The 24,058-nt window shown below is 34.0% G+C and overlaps 3 protein-coding genes across 3 annotated transcripts; all 3 read left to right on the top strand.

Annotated features, from left to right (window-relative positions):
- The first annotated feature begins 1,135 nt into the window (after window positions 1–1,135).
- On the top strand, window positions 1,136–8,627 carry LOC126687476 (uncharacterized). The gene is made up of 9 exons (XM_050382040.2): window positions 1,136–1,431; window positions 1,536–1,657; window positions 2,170–2,377; window positions 2,454–2,982; window positions 3,066–3,317; window positions 3,408–3,599; window positions 3,673–3,747; window positions 3,845–6,370; window positions 7,580–8,627. Exons 1-9 carry the CDS (start codon window positions 1,247–1,249, stop codon window positions 7,880–7,882), a joined length of 4,392 nt encoding a protein of 1,463 aa, XP_050237997.1. The 5' UTR covers window positions 1,136–1,246; the 3' UTR covers window positions 7,883–8,627.
- A 1,477-nt stretch (window positions 8,628–10,104) lies between these two features.
- Window positions 10,105–11,867, top strand: LOC126665902 (subtilisin-like protease SBT3.10). The gene is made up of 3 exons (XM_050358838.1): window positions 10,105–10,346; window positions 10,444–10,541; window positions 11,513–11,867. The coding sequence occupies exons 1-3, from the start codon at window positions 10,144–10,146 to the stop codon at window positions 11,584–11,586; spliced, it is 375 nt and encodes a 124-aa protein (XP_050214795.1). The 5' UTR covers window positions 10,105–10,143; the 3' UTR covers window positions 11,587–11,867.
- A 6,681-nt stretch (window positions 11,868–18,548) lies between these two features.
- Window positions 18,549–24,016, top strand: LOC126656619 (receptor homology region, transmembrane domain- and RING domain-containing protein 2-like). The gene is made up of 4 exons (XM_050351231.2): window positions 18,549–18,929; window positions 19,203–19,436; window positions 21,037–21,441; window positions 23,025–24,016. The coding sequence occupies exons 1-4, from the start codon at window positions 18,788–18,790 to the stop codon at window positions 23,588–23,590; spliced, it is 1,347 nt and encodes a 448-aa protein (XP_050207188.1). The 5' UTR covers window positions 18,549–18,787; the 3' UTR covers window positions 23,591–24,016.
- Window positions 24,017–24,058: the final 42 nt, after the last annotated feature.

Genomic DNA, 24,058 nt, shown 5'->3' with positions numbered 1-24,058 from the left:
AATTGAGTTTTCAATAGTTAGAAAAATTATAAATAAACAAGACAAGAAAATAGTTAATAAACTAAATTCAAAATTTGTTTATCATTTTCAAATGAAAACTTGAAAAATTAGACCAAGAAAATGTAATAAAATTCAATTTCAGAAGAACAACCGATAAAATTAGTTTACAAATGGTTTAATTAAATAAAAAACAATTTGCAAGGAAGGAAAAAATACATACCAGAAAGAAAGTGACAATGAATGTATTGGTAGCAACGAAACAGTGAGATTGTAACAGTGAATTAGCATAATACAGGAAAAGAAAGATAATAACCGTACACGGCGGCGGCGATCAGATGCCTATCTACACATGTTTTCGTAGATACTACTGCTGAATTTGATAATTAAAATTCACAAACAAAAAAACAACTCTTCTTTATACACAATTAACCATGTAAAATTAGAAAAGTATAAGAATATAAATCATAACTATAACAGTAATTATGAATGTAAAATTCATATTCAAAAAGAAAAAGAGAAAATATACTTATCTTTTAGTGTTTTTTCCTTACAGATTTGGGGATTGCGAATTACTGAACCGTTTCACAACGATCATTTCGTTGATTATACTCAGAAAAACATTTATAAAATCTTAATTTTTGTTCAAAATCAAAAGATTCCGATATTGAAAATTTCCAATACTTATTACTTGTAAAATAAATTTAAATACATTATTTAAAGCAACATCAAAGATTAAAAGCAGGCAACAAACCCGGTTATTTAGATGTATTATTGTTGATCTTCCATGTTTGGTACAGTAAAGTTGATGGCGGTGGCCGGAGGGAGATTAATGCAAAGGCGGTTATTTAGAAGTATTGTTGTTTGATCTTTGATGTTTGGTACAGTAAAGTTGATCTCCCCTTGAGAATAATATTTTGTGATCTCTGAATCCATGTGTAGGATAAATGTGTATTTTTTATAAAATTATTTATTGTATATAGATTTATTAAATTTCTTAATATTTGTATTATTTTAAATTGCCTATCAATTTGATGTATTTCTTAATAATAAAAATAAGAATAGATCGTTTCTTGTAAATTTGTAAACGTTGTTGGGCTGGACCAAATAAAAATGGAGTTGGCCTTCACTAGCCTGCTCACACCTATCGTCTTCCATTTCGCTCTTCCACGCTTCGAGCGCATGCCGGAGATGAAAATTAAGCAGAAAAACTAAAATAGCAAAAGTCCGTTGAAAAAACAAACAGTCAATGGAGAAAGCGTCGCCGCCATCTTCACCGTCAAGCTCAATTGACGGCGGAAGAGAATTACAATGCGTAGGGAAACTAGAAATCATTACGCCTAAACCGGTCGGTTTTCTCTGCGGCTCAATTCCGGTTCCTACAGATAAATCATTCCACGCTTTCAATTCAGCTCTCGTTCCCTCTCCTCACACGTAACTAAATCTCTCCCTCTTTTTCTTACTTATTTGCGTGAACTGTTTATTTTATTCAGTATTTTTATGTATATTGTTTGTGTTTTTTTCTTAATTTGGTGTAGTGTAAGTGCGCCGAGATATCGGATGTTGCCGGCGGAGACTGATCTTAATACGCTTCCCGTTGTTACTAACTTACCTGAAAAAGTTCTTCCTGTTTCGGCTGTTCAATCTAAGACTACTGGAGGTATTTATTTTTGAATAATTTGAGATTCTTATTTGAAGTAAATAAATGCAGAAGTTATTCTTCTTGTTATTGTGATTTGTGAATGCTACTTTGTTATTTAAATTAAAACGTTATTAGTATGGTAACTATGGTTAAATAGGTATAATTTTTAGTTCATTTATTAGTAAGCTTTAAGTGGTGCTGGACAAGAAAGCCGAGTTAGTTTAGGAATTAGGAGTTTAGTAGATGTTCTCAACATATTGTGATGTGAGAGAGTTGTCATATTGTTGGAATAGCTAAGCAGAGTCATCGCTTAAGTAGGTTTTCTTTGGTCACTAATTATGCGTGATATCTCTGTTTGGAAACTAACAGTGACTGCATCTTGTTCCGACGGGATTTTTATTAAATATATGATGATGTTCATTTTTTTTATATATTTTTGGACCCTCTGATTAAAAGAATAGATATTATCTCCTGTTTGCATCCTTGAATTGATAACAAAATGTTTGAATTTTGTGGTCACATGATAACAGAATTACCTTGGGGGGGAGATGCAGTTTCATCAAATCTTTCTAGAAAATGTGAAGCTCTTGCCGTGTCTGGTTTGGTGGAGTATGGAGATGAGATTGATGTGATTGCTCCTACTGACATTCTGAAACAGATCTTTAAAATGCCATATTCTAAGGCACGGTTATCAATTGCAGTTCGTCGTATTGGACAAACTCTTGTTCTGAATACTGGGTATGTTTCTGTCATTGCAGCTTTATTACTTATCTCATAAAATCTTTCGGCAACTTGAGTTTGTTATGACCTACAGGCCTGATGCCGAAGAGGGAGAAAAATTGGTTAGAAGACACAAAAATCAATCAAAATGTGCAGATCAATCTTTATTTTTGAATTTCGCTATGCATTCAGTCAGAATGGAGGCTTGTGATTGTCCTCCAACTCATCATTCTTCCTCTGAGGGGCAATCAAACTCATCTGTCCTTCCTGGTATTGATACTTCTCATCTTGTGGGGCAGACTGATGGTGCCACTGTAAATGGAGGAGGCAACCGTTTTTCGGAGTATCCACAGGTAAAAGAAGATGGGTTCATCTTGGATAACAAAAAGAATAAAAGAAATAAGGACCATCATCCTGTGAAAAAGGCTTCACTTGTTGGTGAAAAGCCTAGATGCTCAGTTCAAGAATCTGAAAAGCATAAAAGAGTCAGTAACGATGGATTTTTAAGGATTCTGTTTTGGCAATTTCACAATTTCCGAATGCTCCTAGGTAGTGACTTACTCCTGTTCAGTAATGAAAAATATGTTGCCGTGAGCTTACATTTATGGGATGTAACGCGACAGGTAATGCTGGCTGCTTTCTACAAAACTGTTAATTGTATTTTTTTTATTCCAAATTCTCATTGTTCCTACCCGTTTTTTGGTAGGTCACTCCCTTAACTTGGCTTGAAGCCTGGCTTGACAATGTAATGGCAAGTGTGCCTGAGTTAGCCATCTGTTATCATCGAAATGGTGTTGTTGAGGGTTACGAACTTCTAAAAACAGATGATCTATTTCTTCTGAAAGGCATTTCTGAAGATGGTACTCCAGCTTTTCATCCTCATGTTGTACAGCAAAACGGCCTCTCTGTTCTGAGGTTTCTTGAAGAAAACTGCAAGCAAGATCCTGGAGCTTATTGGGTATAGTACTTTTTTATCCATGTATTAGATATATTAGCACTTTTTATCATCATTTTATTTCTCAATGTTTTCAGTGTAATCTTGTTACAGCTTTATAAAAGCGCCGGTGAAGACACAATTCAACTTTTTGATTTATCTATCATTCCCAAGAACCATCCATCTGACAGTTGTGATGATAGCTCAAGCTCCCTGCCATCTTTGTTCAATACTAGGACAAGTGATTCCTTCTTTTCATTGGGAACTCTCCTCTATCGTATTGCTCACAGGCTTTCCCTTTCAATGGTACACTGCTACTAAAATCCTAAATTGCTTGCTTATGATATTGCTGTAACTGATTGCTATCTTTTGGAGGCAGGCAACTACTAATAGGGCAAAGTGTGCAAGGTTCTTCATAAAATGTTTGGAATTCCTGGATGAACCAAATCATTTGGTAGGCAAAATTAGTACTATATTAGTTTTGTTTGCTTCCATTTTTCTAAAAACATGTAATCATACTTGATCATTTACTTGACACTTCAAGTTAACAGGTTGTCCGTGCATTTGCTCATGAACAATTTGCAAGACTTCTTCTGGATCATGATGACGGGCTGGAATTGAATTTGACATCTCAATCATTTCCTGTGGATTGTGAAGTTATTGAATCACTCGACTCTTCTAGTGTTTTGGGATCAATCGTATATGAAAACCTCTCCTCAGTAGCTGCAGAAGACAGATTGAGTCAAGATGGAAAAAACCTTGATCGTCTAATATCAGAAGTTTCAGTGAAGATGTCTTTGGAGGCAAATGCATCTAATCCAAATTTGATACCGTCAAGCTTAATAGACTCACAGGACTCAGATGTATTGCTGCCCAGTTCCTGTGCTGAAGAAAACTTTGCAGTGTGTAAAATGTCTCCTTCATCTGCATGTGTAGTTCAAACTGTCGCTGATCCAATCTCATCTAAGTTAGCTGCAGTTCATCATGTTTCTCAGGCAATAAAATCTCTGAGATGGATGCGTCAACTACAAGGTACTGAAGGAAAGTTGGTTGACCAGGAAAGTTCTATTCATAATAGGCCGTCTTCATCCATGAACTTTTCTGTTTGTGCATGTGGTGATGCTGACTGTATCGAAGTTTGTGATATTCGAGAATGGCTACCGACATCAGAAATAGATCATAAATTGTGGAAACTTGTTCTTCTGCTTGGAGAATCTTATTTGGCTCTAGGTCAAGCTTACATAGAGGATAACCAGCTGCATCAAACTCTGAAAGTAGTAGATTTAGCATGTTCTGTTTATGGATCAATGCCACAGCATCTGGAGGACACAAGGTTTATTTCCTCAATTAGCAAAAATTCATCGCTAACAAAATGCAATAATAAAAATGAGAAGAAAATATCATATATTGATGATGCAAAAGAAGTGAAATTCAGCACTGGTGATGATTCTCTTGCTTTTGAACGATTTTCTTCTACTTATAGTTTCTGGGCCAAGGCGTGGATACTGGTTGCAGATGTTTATGTTGAGTTTCATGTCATGAAGGGTAAAGAGCTGTCATTACAATCAGACAGGAAACCTGTTACTGGGGAACTGAGAATGTCATCTGAGGTTGTGGAGGAAGTACAAAGATTAAAAAGGAAGCTTGGTCAAGATGTTCAGAATTGTAGTTCATGTTCTTTAGTGAATTGCAGCTGCCGGAGTGATAGGGCAAGCAGTGGTAGCAGCGCTAGCAGTAGCACAGGGGACAAGAAATCTATAGTTTATAGTAGGAAGCATGGTAAAAGATCTCTTGTGAAGAGTTCCACCCAGTTACATAATGGAGACGCTGATGATAGCTGCACTCATCAGAGAGACAGTAGGAGAAGTTCTGATAGTGTACATACCCGACTCAATCGAGGTGGAGATGCTCCAACTGATGTTTGTGGAGTGGGAATGGGTGAACTTGGATTAAATTCCTCGGAAGCTGCTAATTCTGTTTCTAACAGTGGAGAGCTGGGTGGTTTGGAAATGCATGAAGGGTTCATGGTGACGTGTCAAAGTGAAACCACTTCAAAAGAGATACCTAAAGTGAAGAATGGCGGGATATTTAAGTATCTTAGAAATTTGGTTGTTGGAGATGCAGAATACTATCTTTGTACTGCTATAAGTTGCTATGAAGAAGCCAGAAAAGCATTGACAGAAATTCCTACAGATTCATCTGAACTCCATTCTGTAACTAAAAAGATTGGGTGGGTGTGCAATGAACTGGGGCGAAATAGGCTTGAAAGAAAAGAATTGACCAAAGCTGAACTTACCTTTGCTGATGCTATATTGGCATTCAGAGAAGTTTCTGATTACTCCAACATAATATTAATCAATTGTAACCTGGGCCATGGTAGACGTGCATTGGCTGAAGAAATGGTATCAAAATTTGAAAGTTTAAAATCACATACTATTTTTCATGATGCATGCAAGCAAGCTTTGCAAACTGCAAAACTACAGTACTGCAAAGCACTGAGATATTATGGGGCAGCAAACTCAGAACTGAATTTTATTAAAGAAGAGGACAACGTAAAGTCAGGCAGCTTGAGGAATGAAGTACTTACACAATTTGCTCATACATATCTGAGGCTTGGCATGCTTCTGGCAAGAGAAGATACTACTGCAGAAGTTTATGAGACTGCAGCCTTAGAAGATGTGACTGTTTTTCATAGTAGTCCTAGTAACAAAAAGGAAAGAAGAGAATTAAGGAAGCATGAGATTTCTGCGAACGATGCCATTAGGGAGGCATTGTCTGTTTATGAATCTCTCGGTGAATTACGGAAACAGGAAGCTGCATATGCTTACTTTCAGCTTGCATGCTACCAACGGGATTGCTGTTTGAAATTTTTGGAATCAGATCAAAGGAGAAAGTTGCCTAAAGGTGAAAATAGTGTTATTCAACGGGTCAAGCAATATGCTATCTTGAGTGAAAGGAATTGGCAAAAAGCAATGGACTTTTATGGCCCAAAGACACATCCAACTTTGTACCTAACTATTCTTACAGAGAGGTCATCTCTTTCATTACACCTCTCTAGTGCCTTCAAGTCAAATACAGTAAGTTCTTATAATTTTATCTATTTTCTTCTAGTGATAGGTTGGTTTTTGTGGATAGAATGTTTTAGTTTGACTCTGAAAGTAATAAGAGTATAGTATCTTTTTCAAGGTAAATACCAATCTTTTTAACCTGAGGTACCAAGTACGTCATTGCACAGGCTTGAGTGAAATTAGTACTTTATCTGTTTTACCTTGGTCATTTTGGTTTGCTGTAGCCAATGAATATTTTCTGTAGTCGTTATTTCTTGTGTAAGAAACTCACATCTGTAGAAGATTAAAAGTTTGGCAATAAGGTTTAAGTTTAACAGCTTAATTAGCGCAAAGTGTTGTACTTTTGTGTAGTATTAAGCACTTGGAAAACAGGCTTTCTGGTCCATTTTTTCAGTCTACGGAACTTATATTAATGTGTTTTGAGCTTCTTAACTCTTATGAGCAGACTGGTACAGCCTGCAGTTGCCTTAAAATGGACACCAAATGTGTTCTATCTCAGTTGGTGTCCTGTTGTTTTATTATAGAGGTCCCTCTTTTTTTCCCCTTTTTCTTTCTCTTATTTTTGAAGTTGTCATTTGTATTATGCTGCATTGGCACAATGGCATCGCATGTTCTTGGTGAATGAATGTAATATCTAGATTTGTATTGCATTTCAAAACCTTGTTGGTCCAGGGTTGTGACAAAGTGTCATTAAACTACCTCATCACCATCGAGCTTTCTATGGTGAATTTATTTTATAGAAAGTAAATTCACTATGATAACATTCACCATTGGATGATTAGCACTTTCATCTTACGGTAATAAAGTTAAACAAAACAAGGTATGGCAAAACGGAAATTACTGTGAAATTTCCATATTTCCTTTAGACCTTGTTGAAATAATTGACAGCATTTTAGTAGTGCATTATACTTTCTTTAGATATGTCTAATCTTTTCTCATTCTTGGATAAATAGCATGTCAAATTCGTATTTGCTTTCTGTGAATCCTAGTGATTGACTTCTGTTGTAGCTGATTGTTAACTCCCACATCGCCTTGAATAAAGATTAGATTATTATTAAAGTTAGTCAGAAGTGTTTTCACCATGGTTACTATGGATTTTGTTGTCGCTTGCCATAAAATTTATCGAACCACAACGCTAGTATAAATTTTCAGTAATATTTTTGCTTTCTAAATTTGGTAAAGCAATCTGTGTCTTCTGATGATTAGCTATTTTTTCAGATGCTAGAATCTGCTCTAACACGCATGCTTGAAGGACGACATGTATCTGAAACAGTTTCGGACACTTTCGGATCTGATCATCCGGAGGTGTATGGAAAATTTTGGGGTCACTTGCAATCTCTTTTAAAAAAGATGGTGGCCTCGACAATTTCTGCAAATACAAATAGATCTTCAGCTGCTGTGCAGCCAACCTCAGCATCCAGCAAGGCTGATGCTGGAAAACTCAGGGAGCTATACAAGATGTCCTTGAAATCTACTGATTTTAATCAGTTACATTCTATGAACATTTTGTGGACATCATAATCTAAAAATTTGACTCTGCACTTTGTGGATCGCATCCTCTGAAAATACATCTTGTACAAAAGGGTCATAGACATGCAGCATATTGTTTTTGGTTCGACTCAACCTGATACCAGCTGAGACTCTGAAACGCTTTCGAGAGTGCGTGGGGTTTTGGAGTTAGCATAATGCAAGGGAGAGCAAGCCTGGTAAAATACAAGGTGAAAGCTGCACATGAATGTACCAGTCATCCTACCCGGTAATAGAGGTGCACGAACTGTGCGCTGGTGAAGCTCTTTTTAGCAAAATGCAAGTGGACAGTTGATTGTATAAGGCATAAAGGGTTTCATACTGTATCATAATGTCAAACATTTATGTTTGTCTACGAGCTATTTTTCCAGGGACAAGCTGATGTGCAGAATGTGAATGTAGAACTACTCGGATTTTTTTCTTCTTCATATAAATACTGTCAATTGTTGTCAGGTTTTGCCCAAATTAATCCTTAGCAAGAGAGCCGACATTCAGCTATAGATATCTCTTCCAACGAAGGGGAGACTCGACAATGACGCCTCATCAACCGACAAGAGGCATTACTCAGCATTGTTAATGATATTAGAAATAGCAATTAGCTAAATTTCTTTCTTTTTAATCCAAGCTATTGATTATGGGTTATCTTGTATATAACAGAGATTTCCTTAGTACCTTTGTAGATATGGTTGGCAATTTTGCAATTAGAAGATATTGGTAGTACTATAGCTACTCTGCGCGAGGGACAAGATGTTCAGTTTTTTTTTTTTGGTTGAAGTTGTGTATTTGCCTATTTGGTGGATCAATGCCCAATTTAGTTTGATGGAAACTTTTTCCTTATCTAGATTGTGCATGACAATTCGACTTCAACTTAGCAATTCTGAGGGTAATTCTATATGTGAATGAATTGGGTGATTGTCATTAATGCATTTAGAGGAAACTTTTTGTTAATTTAAAATTATTTGAGCGACTCTAAATGCAAGGGCTCAAATATTTTATCCATATCTAATTTATGATAGATTAGTCTTATACGATTGAACCTCATTCAATAAAAAAAATAGATTTAATTATTTAAAACTATTCCTTATTTTTAACTTTGTTTATTTAGAATAATAATTTTAACATCATCAATTTTAGCTCGTCCTTCTATTTTCAGTTTTAGTTATGGCCTTGTTCAAATTTAGAGCGAAAAAACAAGTTCACATATGTTTTTCATATTATTTTATATAGTTCTGGTTGCCTTTTTGTCATCGGAAATTTTAGATATAGATATATTAGAATCTTTTCTTACTTTAATTTAGAAAAATAGCTACAATTGGAAAATTGAGAAACGGATTAAAATTGACGATTTTAAAAATGTAGGTCATAAACAAAAAAATAGGGTATTTTTCAATAATTAATAAAATTTATATATAATAGTCAATATTAAATATTGTATAAAAAATTATTGCAGTATATTTCTTTCCTTCAATTTTTTACAACTGTCATTAGTATGTAGTAGCGTCTTTTAAAAGTACTTGTGTTGACCTTCTTTCAATAATTTCAGTTGAAATGAAATTTAAATTAAAATACACGAAATGAAAAGACGTGGACAAAGTTTACTTTTAAATTTAATAGAAGAATAAAAAATACTATTATTCGGGAGTCCAACAAATGGAGAAAAGACAACATATGTTAGACCCAGCCAACAAGGAGGATCAAAACGCGGAGCTTCCAATTATCCACCTCGTTAAGATAACTTACCGCTTAAGATTCGACAAATGTTCAATTTGCCCCTTCCTCTTTTTTTCTTCTTACAGATAAATCTAATTTGGTTAATTGTTATGTTAAATCACTCTTAATTTGGCTGCGCTGAAATCCGGAATCGAGATTTCAAAAACACACTTGGAAGAATTAATCATTTGGATTAAGTCTCACTGGACGATTTGTTACTTCAATTTTAAAAATAAATAAATAAATAGAATTTAAAATAAAAATACTCATACATTATTAATTTAGCCTTGTTTAATTCAATCGACTTTCAAATTTTTATACTCTAACCGTTTTCTGCCACTTCAACTAGTCAGATAAATATAGCATCCAAGTTATAAGCTTGCCCATAACTGAACTTTCATATTAAATTTAGGGGGCAAATGGAAACTTTGTCGCTTAAGATTTTACAGAATGAAAATTACCTACCAAATATGCCCTTAAAATTACCAATTTAAGTAGCTTTTATCTTCTCTACTCATCGTTATCCTCTATAAATACCAAAAACGATGATCCAGAAACACAGAATCGCATCATCACCGTCTCTGATTTTGTTGTTAATCTTTGTGATATCCATAATTTGTCAGATCAATATGTCTGTATCAGCTTCCGATTCGTCCAAACCGGCCGTTCAGATTGTGTATACGGAGAGGCCGCAGGATGAGGAGCCCGAGGCTTACCATATGCGAACCCTAGCCTCTGTCCTCGGCAGGTATTTCTTCAATTTGATGTCCTGAGATGGAATTAAATGAGTTGATCTTGATTTTGTGTTGGATTTTGAATTGAATTAAAACATCAAATTTGAACAGTGAGGATGCTGCAAAGGAGGCTTTGGTGTATAGTTATAAAACTGCTGCGAGTGGTTTTTCCTGTAAGCTTACTCCTGAGCAAGTTGATCAAATGTCCAGTATGTTTTTTTCTTCACCTTTGTTATGATTATTGCTTTTCTATTATTTCTTTCTTTTAATTCGAAAATTGATGTCTAGTTTGAATTAATTATCCGACTCTGACTGTAACATAAATAATCTTCAATTTTTCGAAGAACTTTATACACTAAACACATGTGTGCGATTAAATATCATCAGCAGGATTATTTGAGAGGAGATAAAATTCTAACAAAATACCAAATTAGAGAGGTGAATATTGTTTTGATTTTGTTCTCGGTTTTATTGAAATAATAGAATAATTATTTGTTTAATTTTAATAAAAATAAAGAGACGTTAACACTGTAAATCAAATTTAGGCTAATCAGTAGTAGCAATACCATATATTTTAATCACTTGAACAAATAAGAATCTAATATTATTGTTATACAATAAACTATGTGTAGTTCGGTTTTTTGAGAATCTATTGCTTATAGATACATAAGCTTGATAAGCTACAGCCTACACACGTGCTTCATATCGGTGCAGTGTTTATATTTAGTTTAAGCTGTTTATATAGCTCTTCCAATTGTATTTCTATGTGAAACTGTTTCAGAAATCATTTCTTCAATCGTACAACTTCAAATTCATTTGAATGCCTCTGCCCTTCAATGTGTGTTTAGATTTTTAGTCGTTTACGGCTCTTCTTCAGGCTGTATTTCTATCCGAAATTGTTTCAGAAATCTTTTCTTCCATTCCCCCATGACTTCAAATGCATTTCAATGCCTCTCCTTTTCAATGTGCTTTTTTGATTGTTGTTTAAATTTACTCAAAATGGTATCACTTTTTCCATTCCAATGTGATTTCAACAGATCATTACTGCTGTTTGTTCTGCAACATACTTCCGATTTTTATTGAGATTAGAAAACCTGTTCTTTATTTTTCTCTTTTTTGCTCTTTATGCTGCAGCGAATAACAAATGACAATAATATGTTCTTTCATGCTTGTATTGCAGAACAACCAGGTGTTCTTCAAGTTGTCCCTAGCAAGACTGTTCAGCTGCATTCGGGGCCTGCAAAGCTTCACTAAAATGCATGAAGTTCTCTCTATATGCGTACAATAAATACTTTGTCAAACAGTATTTCCATATATAAAAAGAAGTTTCTTATGCTATACTGCAATGATTTGCATGCTAAGAAAGCTTTGGATCTGATCTAAAGTACATGTATACTTCTTTAACGTGTTCTTGAATAATCTTTATTGCTTTGGATCTAATTTTCCGTGTGCTTTTACTATGTATTAAACATGATTATGTGCCCGTTTTTTAGGGCTTCAAGTATAAGTCTAGTCTGACTTTGGTTCGGGTTTTATTTTTTATTGAATTACAACCTGACTCTGCATCTTTTAAACTCATTTGATTATGAATTATTTGAAATATGTGAATTTTGTGTGGTAGATAAAATGATTAAAGCTATTTTTATTGGACAAGGTGAGCTAATAACTTATTTAGCTTTACATATTTAGATGCATATGATATATTAAGTTCAAATGTTAGAAGAGGATTTCATTACTTCATTGCCTTATCATATGATTTCAAGGTGATATATATGTCTATCCAATGGAATATAATTGGCAAAAGGGCTCAAAAACTACCCACCTTTCATTTTTTTTTCAATAGCACCCTGACCTTGTAATTTTTTCAATAGCACCCTATTTCGTATTTTTGGATTTCAATAGCACCCCGACCTTGTAATTTTGTCAATAGCACCCTATTTCGTATTTTTCGATTTCAATAGCACCCTAAATCATCAAATTAAACTCATTTATCGAGGACTTATTTGAATTTTTTTTAAGTTAAAAGGACTTGTTTAAATGTGTTCAAGTAGAAAAAAGTATAATTTCACCTTTAAATTTAGTTCTTTTGAAAATTTTCATCCTTATAGTAATCAAATCATCTAATTTTCTCAATTAGGGTGCTATTGAAATTGAAAAATACGAAATAGGGTGCTATTGACAAAATTACAAGGTGAGGGTGTTATTGAAAAAAAATTGAAAGCTCGGTAGTTTTTGAGCCCTTTTGCCGAATATAATTTTATAAATAAGAATCTTTTGAAAAAGTTTGAAGCTTTTAAAAAGGCCTAATTACTTAAAAATCACTCACCTTTTAACTTTTTTTCATTTATACCATGACCTAGGAAAATTTTCAATTGTACTCTATTTTCGATTTTTATGTTTCATCTCTACCCTAATGAGTTGAATTGACCTATTTTCTTTTGAAAAAGAGTTTAAATTAGTCCTTCATTTTTATCTTGTTTTTAATATTTTCATCTTTAAATTAATTAAATTATCAAAAAATTTAATTTTGGATACAAATGAAACATAAAAATCAAAAATAGGATACAATTGAAAATTTTCCTAGGTCATGGTATAAATGAAAAAAAGTTATAAGGTGGGTGATTTTTAAGTAATTAGGCCTTTTAAAAATAAAGTATAAATATTAGAACCTATGGTGAATATTCAAGTCAAAAGTTTAAAGAACATTCAAGAGATTGCATGATCATTTCCTAATTCCACAGTAATAGAATTGTGTCTGAACTGAAAAATCGAGCATTGGATATGATTCGAATAATGATGAGTTAATTCCATTTTTCAATCTCGTTTGGGATACTTTAAAAGTTACTGCATCATTCTGAATATAGTTTCGTCAAAAGCAGTTGAAAAGATAGCATATAAGATATGGATGTAGTAAATTTCAATTTGTCTTTTTTTAAAATTCGGAAATGTTAGCCTTGTGTAGTCTTTTAGAAGGATATTTTAAAGAGACCAAAAGTGTATTACTTCTTCAATAAATAAATGTTTATTGCTTAGAACAGTATTTTCTTTTTTGGAAAGTGAATTTATTTTCAAATAAACTAGTCAAAGTATAGTACAATTTGTACTAAGTGCAGAATCTTAAATGCATCAACAAGTAAATGTTGAGCCTGTTTAAATACCACAAGGCCAAAGAAGATATGATATAACACATCAAATTCTTATAAAGATATGTATTTTCATAACTAAGATTATAAGCCCTGGGCAGCAAACTGTTAGGTCGTGGTTTTAATTTCTTCTACAAGCACTCTCCCTTTTCAATTATTAAAATGTGTTGATTGTGAATCAAAATGAGCCCTCGTTCTAACAAAAGGTCATAAATAGTACTGACTCTGAAAGGCCAAAAGCCATGAGATCATAAATGTAATTCATGTATGATAATCAAGTTTGGACCTTTATGACCCAACTAATTGTTTAAAAATTATAGTGTGCAAATGAATTTTAAAATGAAGGCTAACATGGATGAAGATGTACATACCTTTAAAGAAATACTAGTTGAAAAAAGTTTCAAACGTATCTATAGTATAAACTATGATGAAATCTTTTCATGAGTTGCTATGCTCAAATTTATTTGGATTCTCCTTACTATAACTGCATATTATGGTGAGAGATATGACAAATAAATGTCGAAATAATGTTTTTTAATAAAAACTTATTTGAGACTGTGTACATGACGCAACTAAAAGATTTTGTTAATGCTGAAATTTTTAAAAAAGTTTGTAAGGTTTAGAATTTATTTTATGAATTGAAGCAAACTTCTCGAAGTAGTAATCTTTGTTTTGATGAAGATGTGAGAGTTTCTTTCCTTAAGAATGAAAACGAACCTTGCGTATACAAAAGACTAGTGGGATCGCAATTATTTTTCTAATATTTTATATTAATGACATACTACTCGTTGAAAATGATATTCTTATTTAACAGATTGTTAAATCACAGTTAGAGAATTATTTCTCGACTTGGATGACATTGTTTATATATTAGGCATCAATAAGAAAGATATACACGACTCATTGTATTTACATTGATAAGTATTAAACATGATAAGTATGCAAGACTTTGTAAGCGGTTTCTTGTCGATGTCCCAAAACGATATTCTCATTTTCCTATGACACAAATGAGCGAGACCACATGATTCTGTATGCTTATGCTATTAGATCCATCATATATGCAATATTGTTTACTCAACCTTGTGTCTCATGTGCCTTGAGCACAACGAGCAGATACCAATTAGATTTAGATAAAAGTGACTGAGGAACATTAAAAATATCCTTAAGTAATTGAAAAGGATCAAGGATACATTTTTTCCCGTACGGTGGTCAGGAAGATTAGCTAGTTGTAAATGGTTGCATAGATAATAGCTTCCAAAATGACATATGTGGATTTTGATCACAATCAAGTTGTTTGTGGCCAAGTGACTAAAATAAGCCAAACCTTTCATGAAAGTTTTACAAAAGTCCAAATCTTTCAATTTCATCTGTATCGTCCTGAAACGCAGGTTTTTGTTTCAATAATGTTTAACTATGATGTGGCGCCTACATAAGAAAAATCGCATAGTTGGCCATTATTAAAACAAAATCCTGCGTTTCAGGACAAATTGGATAAAATTGAAAGGTTTGGACTTTTGTAAAAAAATTATGAAAGGTTTAGCCTTTTTTAATTATTTGACCTGGTTTGTTTTATTTCAATGGAGGTGCATTTAGCTAGAGAATATCTAAGCAAGACATTGTTTTGATTCTATAACAAAATGTTGAGTATATAACTCATGCAGAATTTGTCAAGAAGGTTGTTTCGATAAAGAAGTTCATAACTAGATTAAGAGCTGTTCATAATATCAAATTAAGTGAATTTGTATAGTTACAACAACAGAAATTTAGCACAAGCTACATCCACTTGCCTCAAATTAGGGGCTTCCACTAAACAATGAAGTTTTACAAGTTCTACAAGTTCATTTCTAACATAGAAAGAGAAAAATAGCCAACTTTCTTTTTTATAAAATCGTAGACGAATTCACATCCTCAATGGGTATGTTTGTGCCCTTGAAGTTGAAAAGTGGAGTCCCAACAATTACTTCATACGTGTCAGCCTCTTACCAAAGATATACTAAATGCTGTTGGAGTATCTTTAAGCCCCTTTATTAAAATACTTCATTCTTCACCCTTACAAAGTCTTAATGGCCGTTATAGTGACCAACTTTCTGAACTTCGTCCTCGCAAAACATATGTTTCGCTCTAGCAGAGTAATAAATAAACTTGATTCCAAAATGAAACTTGACTAGGCAATGAGACCAAAGAGCTTTGCCTTCGGTAAGTTTAAAGGATTGCAACGTTACAATACTTGGCGTTCGCGAAACTCGGTTTGCCCTCGCAAAATATTTTACAAGTTGAGATTAAAAGCTTTTCCCTCGCGAATTCCATCAACGACATCAAATTATAAAGTTCATGTTTATAAATATATTAGGTTCACTCCTACAAAAGTCTTATTTTTTTTCCAAAAATATGAAATTCGGTATTTTTGCAAATTAGGTGATTTTAACCTTGTAAAAAGCATCCTTAATTTTTAATAGTAAAGACTTTTGGTTAAATAAAGGATATTTGAAAAAACAAAAATATATCTTTTTCATTTTAATTCGATCAACTCTATACTTTATAACTCTTTATTATATTTTATTTTATAAATATGAAATAAAATAATTTTATTTTATTTTTTAGTTAACTTGTTTTTGATAAATTTTACCGAGATTATGTTATTAAGCTTAAATCAGGGGTACTATTTACAAACAAACGAAACTAAAACTAATTTACAAATAAAGTTTAATAACAGTAAAATTTTCCTACATCTAATTGAGAGAAGCTGAATTACTTCTTATGAACAACGCTTCAAAAGAACATCTTGCCTAATCCATAGAAGATTCATCTCCACAGTAACCTCCTCATCCAAAAATTTCTCCTATTTCTACCTCTTCAATAAATGTAACTGATAAAAACAATTCTTCTTACTTTAGTAAGAATGTTCCGGATTGCAATTTAAATGGAACAGCTGCAAACAAGCCATCTAAGCTATCCATAGACATAAAATACAAACAATACTGGAGACTATGTTACTCGAGGATTCCACACCAAAGACCTTACACAGATCAGCAAACACGGTATAACATGATTGCAGTAGAGAACCAATTAAACATATCGAGTAGAGCATACCTATACCAAGTAAACAAAAACTAAGACCGAGGACAACATATCGATCTCGCATCCCTGAAACCAACAAAGAATGATCATATCATACGAACCCTACTAAGCAATACATATTTACCGAGATTATATCAATCGATCAAACGCAAGAGAGACATTCTCTGACATTCCATACTTTTGGCACAAAGGTAGACTGACATTGCGCCGCTATAACCTATCTCATAGTACGGATGGAACAGTCATGTTTCCCACCAACACCCAATAAGTCAAAGAGGTGTAAATACCCACAACACATGTAAGTCAAAGGTTAATACTCATTTTCTACCATTTACTCTATTCTTTCACTTTTCACTTTTTTCTCTCACTAAAATTTACTTGACTGTCGGAGAGGTTTGCCGGAATTCCCTTCTGGCATCCTCCTAACGGCTTTTCTTTTCCTTTCTCATGTGAGCCGCTTGATCCACCTACTCGAAGACTCGCCTGGTAATTTACAAGTTATCAATTCCCTTTGGTTTTCCTACTAAACCAAACTCATTCCTCCTCCTCCAAGTCAACGCATTTATATTAATAGAGCAATTCTGCAATATTTTTGCAAACATATTTGTAGATAGGGGCGTAAACGAGTTGGACTACTCGCGGGTTACTCGAGATTGATTCAAAAAATTTGAGCCGAACTCGAGCTCAATCTTTATCTCAAGCCGAGCTCGAACTTCATCTCGAGCCGACCTCGAGTATCAACTAATGAGGCTCGCGAGTCTAAACGGGTCTAAACGAGCCTCACACACATATAATATTAAAACTAATTTTTTACTATATTGGTTTTTTTATATCTTTAAATTTAAGTGTATATCGTCTTTATTTATTAAATACTGTATTTCTAGAAAAAAATACATCAAATATTGTAAAATTTAATTATTTACTGTATTTTTTTATTGAATTTGAGTCAAGTTTGAATTCTAATAGCTCGGTTATTGGTTGAGTTTGAACTTTAAAATTTAGACCTATTCGAATTCGAATTTGGCCAAATTTCGACTCGGCTCGGCCTCGTTTAGACCCCTACTTGTAGAGACAAGACAGACAAAGAATAAATGCTCAACTGATTCAATAGACTCATAACATGAAACACAATATCATTATCACCTGAGCCCCGACTCTTTTTGTTAACTTTTTATTTATATTTTATGCTGGAACTTTATTTTTCACATATTATTATCAAGATAGACATGAATGGCCTAAGTGCGTCATGTGTGTTTAACGTTTAAACAAAGGGTCAACGCGGCCCCTAAACTTATATCACGGGATCATCTAATCCAATTTATACCTTTTTAAGCAAATAACCCAAAAACTCTTCATTTTCGGTCAAGTAACCCCATAATTGTATTTTTAAAATGCGTAAAATACAAATCGGAAATGAGGGATGCAAAAAAATAATTACATACTTCCCTAATTGTTGCGATATAATTATTCTAAATATGTTTTTTAAAATAAAAATATAAATTATGAGGTTATTTGACCCAAAAATAAGAGTTTTGGGATTAGTTGCTCAAAAAAATATAAATTGGACTAGATGACCCCATGTCACAAGTTCAGAGTGTGCGTTGACCCTTTGTTCTTTAACGTTTTATTGATCGTTAAAGATAGATTTGAAAAGAGGATTAAAATAATTAAAATTTAATAAAATTGATACTTCTGAAAATAAATTATTAATTTTGGAGAAGAAAAATTAAAAATTAAAAATAATAAATAATAAATTTATATAAAGTTAAACACCAATAATATATATTTTATATGAAAAAAATATAATTATAACATGAGATATTTGTATAAATAAAAGTTGAAAAGAAGAAGACTCGAGTATTATTTATTTACCGTTTGAGTGTATTATCTTTATTGTTTGGAATTAATGTATAGATCTTTATCGTAAATACCCATAATAAGGCATGAATAAACAATAATTATAAAGTAATAATGTCCGATAATAGAAATAATTCAGTCGTCCATTCAATCCACAGATTTCCATTACAGTCCATCTTCCTTCTCTCTCCTTCTGATAAACGGAAACAAAAAGAATCAAAAGATCCAATTATCCTTTTTTCTATATCTTCCTCATGGAAGCTGATGTTTTAATTCTCTGCCAAGAACATTAATTATCCCTTTCTTTTGTGAATCCCGTTAGGGTTTTGTTTGTGTGGTTAATTTATAAATTTGTAGGGAGGGAATTGAATTCAAGAATGAAAAGGGTTTCTTGTGGTGCTTTAGTAGCAGTTGTTTTACTGTTATATTTATCAGCTGCTTCTTTGATGACTTCAGCCAGTGTGGTGTTGATCGGAACCAATGTTACTTTGTCTTTTGATGACATTGAAGCTACTTTTGGTATACTTCTATTCACTTTTTTTTTATTTCATTTTAATTAAAGATGTTTATTTTACACTTACAGTGAATAAATTGATAAAAATTAATTTATTTTGTGCTTTTTTTGTAATTAATTGGAGTGGGTTTGTATGTTTTTGCTAATTTAATGGATTTATGATGAGAATTGAGCAAATTCAATCCAGGGATTATGATGAATTTTAGCTTTTAGTAATGTATAAATGTTTGACCTTTGTTTACATGTGCTGATGTTTCATGTTTCTGATGATATTTCAGCTCCAATGCTTCAGAGCTCAGGGGAATGTGGCCAGTTGTATTTGGCTGAGCCGCTTGATGCTTGTTCGGATTTGACGAATAAAGCTGTAAAGCCAGCTTCGAATGTTAGCTTCCCGTTTGTCTTAATAATAAGAGGACGGTGTAGCTTTGAGGATAAAGTTAGAAAAGCACAGAAGGCTGGGTTTAAAGCAGCAATTGTTTATGACAATGAAGATGATGGCGTCTTGGTTTCAAGTAATGACTCTTTCTCATTTGAAAATTTACTGATTAGTGTAGCACTTGATAGTCCATTTTATTCTCATTGCCTGGATTTATTTAAGTGTTTGTCATTTAATGTATTAGCTATATTTGAGTGGTTGAGAACAGTTTTACTACATCCTAAAATTCTTGGCTTAGTGGGCTTGCGTGCTAGGTTTGCATCATTTGCCACTTTTAAAATGAATGTTCTTTGAGCAGATAAGCGACATGATTCTTTTGCTACTCTTGAAGATAACACATTAGTTCTTTTGATCTCCGTCTTAGATTCTAGGAAAAGATTTAGAGTTGTCAATTGTACTTCATTGGCCTGATTCCCTGATGTTATAGAGGTTTTCACTAGAACATTAGCATTTAGCTATGTTTATAAAGTTACAAGATGCTTGCAGCTGCATGAGCAGGTCATAGATTAATTGACGTCATGGTAGTACTTTGCTTTTGTTAGTCCCCTCTGTTGGAGACATCGGTCGTGGATTAAGTTCATTTTTTGTGAAAGTCTCGTCAATGTAATAGAGTCAACCTTAATTCGTCATGAAGCTAATTTGTTGCCACTCCCTTTAAATCGGAGGTTCCATTTCCTAATCTGGTGGGTGTTGTGGTGGTTTGAAAGAAGCATTGTCATTATCTATGTATCTATCAGCTGCTTTTCTTTAGATTTGGTAAAATATGAATATGAATGGGATGATGGGTACATCGAATAGGCTGCTTAGTAAGATATCAGGTTTGGCTTCAGAACTGTCATCATATAAGTGCCAGGTCTGTATTGTATTTTGAAAGCTAGTTATTTCCAGAGTTATTCTCTTGTGGGCTAATCAGTGGACTGTGTAAAAATGATTTTGACCTTTTAATGGCATGAATATGCTTCTTAGATTGAGCTCTGTTCTTGCGCAGATAAACAAAACAGGCCTTTTGAATTTTCCGACCTTGATAAGTCAAATTGTTTCTTTTTGCTGATATTTAGTAGACTTCAAGGTAGAGTCAAAAGCCTGCATTGGCCATGAGTAGAACCTTACACGTCCTGCACGTACGTCCTAGTCTTGTCCTTACTTGCTTCAAGCAAGGAAGTGTCATAAATATTTTCTAATTAATTGCAATGAGGGACCCACTCGCATCCATATTAATTGCAATTATATTGAAGCATGCACTCTCATCCATGTTAACTAAAATAATAAGGCATCATTATTTTCATTTTTAACTCACATGTTTCAATCATGAATGTTAGAGATGTTTTCTTTATTTTTATGATTTTAATGTTAGCTTGTATGCTAGAGTTCATCCACATCACACAAATGCATTGTTGTGTGACTTTATTTAAAAAGTCTTGAGTAGGGAGAATGCAGGGTTTGAATCTGTTATGTCTTTCATTATAAGGTAAGTTGTCTGCTTATTTATCTGATGGCTGGATTTGTTGTTCATCCTCTAGCATGGTTAGCATGCACCATCCGTTCAGTTTTCTAGATAAGAGTTAGTTTTAAATTCTTATTGGGACAGTATGGTTTCTTAGGTTTGTATTGAAAATTCTTTGAGTTCATAAATTTATGTTAAATGAATCCTAACTTAGAATCCTGACAATCTGCAGTGGCGGGAAATTCAGCGGGTATAAAAATACATGCTGTATTTATTTCTAAATCTTCCGGGGAGACACTCAAGAATTATGCTGGGCTGAGTAACGTGGAGCTATGGTTAATCCCAAGCTTTGAAAATTCAGCCTGGTCCATTATGGCGATCTCTTTTATTTCTCTTCTAGCCATGTCTGCAGTGCTAGCTACTTGTTTCTTTGTCCGTAGACACCGCATAAGAAGAGAGCGCCCTCGTTCTTCCCGTGTCAGAGAGTTCCATGGGATGAGCAGTCGCTTGGTTAAGGCAATGCCAAGTCTAATTTTTACTGCTGTTCTAGAGGATAATTCTACTTCGCGGACGTGTTCCATATGCCTTGAAGACTACACTGTGGGAGAAAAGCTCAGGGTTTTACCATGCCGACACAGTAAGTCTTCTTGCTCTCCCTCTCTAACTCTAACCCACCTCCTCAACCCATTATGTTCAGAGTATCACAGTTTTATGCATACGATATCATGAAGTTGCAGTTTTCCTGCTATGTTAAATATGTATGCTTAGTATGGGAGCATGCCGTTTTGGTGATGTGCAGTTTGTAAGAGATCTTTGATTGTTAGGGCACGTCTCTTGGGAGGTATTTTGCCAGCAGTAATTCCCTGCTTTTATTATGATTTGAATAGGTTTGCAAACAAATCTAGAGGACTTTTGAGCTTTTGAGAAGTTACTTGTATGATGTACAGTTTGTAAATTAAGTCAAGGTTAATATCCTAGTCTACGTAGTCACGATTTTCTATTATATAATATTTGCCATGAGTGTTGGGGAGCATAATCTATTCTTGTTCCCACTCTATTGTAGTAAGGAATGTGGAATAGATTCCAGCTGCCATTTTGTAGCTTTATAGTGAATAAGTTGGAGCTCTTGTGTGCCTATTGTGCTGGAGTATGCTTTCAATTTCTCTGAAACTAAAAGAAGGTTTAATGTTCACAGATGTGTTGTCTGTTGGATCGATGGATAACAGCAGGCTAGGAGATTAATTATAGATTGGAACTTTGTAGATGTTTGCAGGTTGAGTAAGTTGAATCCATTTTGTGTTTAGACACGGAGGGTTTAGTTAAAGCTTAATAAATGTGCTAGTATAGAATTAAGTTGGTAGAACTGGCCGTGCTTAAAAAAACATTGGTAGAACTGGAAAGGACATGAAATCTGCTTAACTATGAACTTTTTTCAATTGAATACTCCTTTGTATAGAGAATGGATTGCATATACAGAACAATTGAGGATGGCACCAAAAAAGAATGTGGCATGAGGAAATAGAGTCAGGAATTGTGTATTAGCACCTTCAAAGTTCAATTGTTATTTCATCTCAAATGATGAACATGTAGCTGACTCTATTCTGATATATAAATTGCAGTTGCCCTAAGAAGGCGACTGGAAAACATCGGATAATTCTAAAATGGAAATCATAAAGACTTAAGGACAGTATGAGAATTGAGAAGGAACTATTAAGTGTTGGCATTAAAATTTAATCATGGTATCTTACAAAGGAGAGCTCATTAGAGATGAATTGAATCTATGTTTAGGAATGGAGGGTTTAGTTTAAGCAGGATAAACATGTGAGTGATGGGATCAAGTATTGTAAAAATCACATGAAATCTGGTAAATAGAGATGTATTTGGGTATATGCAAGAGAGGATGATGTAAACAGCTTGGAGGAATAGTTTTTGACTACTACTAACATGGTATGTGCGATGCCAATTCTTAAATTTGTTAAGACGTCACTTCTGCTATCATAATGATAACGTAAGTTTCATTTACAATGGTAAGGCATTCATAGATGTACTCATATAATTTAGTGAAGTTAAAACCATTTTCATCTTTGTATGGTTGCTTAGAGATATTTTATATGCTCATTCCTGCTATGCTTATAAATAAACAGCTTTTTTAAATAGTGCAAGTTATTTAAATTGTTTATGTGCTTAGCGGCTGAGTTGTCTATTGTTGGATCTGTGCAGAATTCCATGCTTTGTGTGTGGACTCTTGGCTTACTTCATGGAGAACTTTTTGCCCGGTATGCAAGCGTGATGCAAGAACTAGCAACGGTGATCCACCAGCGTCAGAATCTACACCTTTACTCTCGTCCAGTGCAACATCTATTGCTTCTTCTTCAGTGCTATCATCATTTAGATCTGCATCATCATTAGCCATTCAAATTGCCCCAGGATCATCACCGTCCCCTTCCGTTTCTCATATGCCCTCTCTTTCGACCACTCCTTATCTCCACCAGTCTCTTAGGTCGTACCATCAATCGCCTTCTGCGAGTATAAGTCGAAACTCAGATCTTAGGCATGTGTCTTCTCAAAGGTCCATTTCTTCTCATCTAGTTTCATCCCACTCCTTGGGTTACCCGTCATTGTCACCTCATAATTCAAGATATTTATCTCCATATGTTCCGAGCCCAAGTAATGCTTCACCCGGTTTAATAAGTTCTTTGAGTCATCAACCGCGCCTCCTTCATTGTAGTGAGTCTGCTGCTAGTTTCTCCCCGTTTGCCTCTGCTCACTCACTCCCAGAGTCGTAATCTGAAATTCAGTTTATGGTTGGGAGGCTTCCCTATGTGCTGCCTGAAATTCCGAAGGAATCAACACTCGTGGCGTCCTTTGGACCTCAAGATCACATCTTCCTATATCATTTTGTGATTGGATTTCACCAAATGTGTTGATTCTGTCGTGCCTTACCCGGAAAAAAGAAATACTTCTGTGTGATTTAAACATTGTATCATAGATCGTCAGCTGCTTGTATTAATTAAAAGTGATTAACTGTGGTTTTACGGTTTTCTAGAGTGCTATGAATGGATTGTGTTGTATCTTGCTCTATTGAAGTTGATGTACTAGTAATTTGAACTGGTGTGTATAGTTTAACCTTAAAGACAACCATTGAGCTAGGAAGAGTTTGCATTGTATAAGGATTCTGTCTACTTTATGGCAAACTGGTATTCATTGGCCTAGTTCATAACTACAATAACACGCTATGTTTTTAAGTAGTTCGG

Source organism: Mercurialis annua, linkage group LG1-X (genome assembly GCF_937616625.2).
Source record: "Mercurialis annua linkage group LG1-X, ddMerAnnu1.2, whole genome shotgun sequence".
Classification (NCBI taxonomy): domain Eukaryota; kingdom Viridiplantae; phylum Streptophyta; class Magnoliopsida; order Malpighiales; family Euphorbiaceae; genus Mercurialis; species Mercurialis annua.
The sequence above is the reverse complement of the archived record's forward strand: the minus strand, read 5'-3'. Positions and strand labels throughout refer to the sequence as shown.

Excerpts from the sequence above, each read along its gene's own strand:
- LOC126665902 (XM_050358838.1), top strand. The coding sequence starts at position 10,144 with ATGATCCAGAAACACAGAATCGCATCATCACCGTCTCTGATTTTGTTG. Across the intron at positions 10,347-10,443 it reads CTAGCCTCTGTCCTCGGCAG|TGAGGATGCTGCAAAGGAGG; the intron begins GTATTTCTTCAA and ends AAATTTGAACAG. Across the intron at positions 10,542-11,512 it reads GCAAGTTGATCAAATGTCCA|AACAACCAGGTGTTCTTCAA; the intron begins GTATGTTTTTTT and ends CTTGTATTGCAG.
- LOC126656619 (XM_050351231.2), top strand. The coding sequence starts at position 18,788 with ATGAAAAGGGTTTCTTGTGGTGCTTTAGTAGCAGTTGTTTTACTGTTA. Across the intron at positions 18,930-19,202 it reads TGACATTGAAGCTACTTTTG|CTCCAATGCTTCAGAGCTCA; the intron begins GTATACTTCTAT and ends ATGATATTTCAG. Across the intron at positions 19,437-21,036 it reads TGATGGCGTCTTGGTTTCAA|TGGCGGGAAATTCAGCGGGT; the intron begins GTAATGACTCTT and ends GACAATCTGCAG.
- LOC126687476 (XM_050382040.2), top strand. The coding sequence starts at position 1,247 with ATGGAGAAAGCGTCGCCGCCATCTTCACCGTCAAGCTCAATTGACGGC. Across the intron at positions 1,432-1,535 it reads CTCGTTCCCTCTCCTCACAC|TGTAAGTGCGCCGAGATATC; the intron begins GTAACTAAATCT and ends AATTTGGTGTAG. Across the intron at positions 6,371-7,579 it reads GTGCCTTCAAGTCAAATACA|ATGCTAGAATCTGCTCTAAC; the intron begins GTAAGTTCTTAT and ends CTATTTTTTCAG.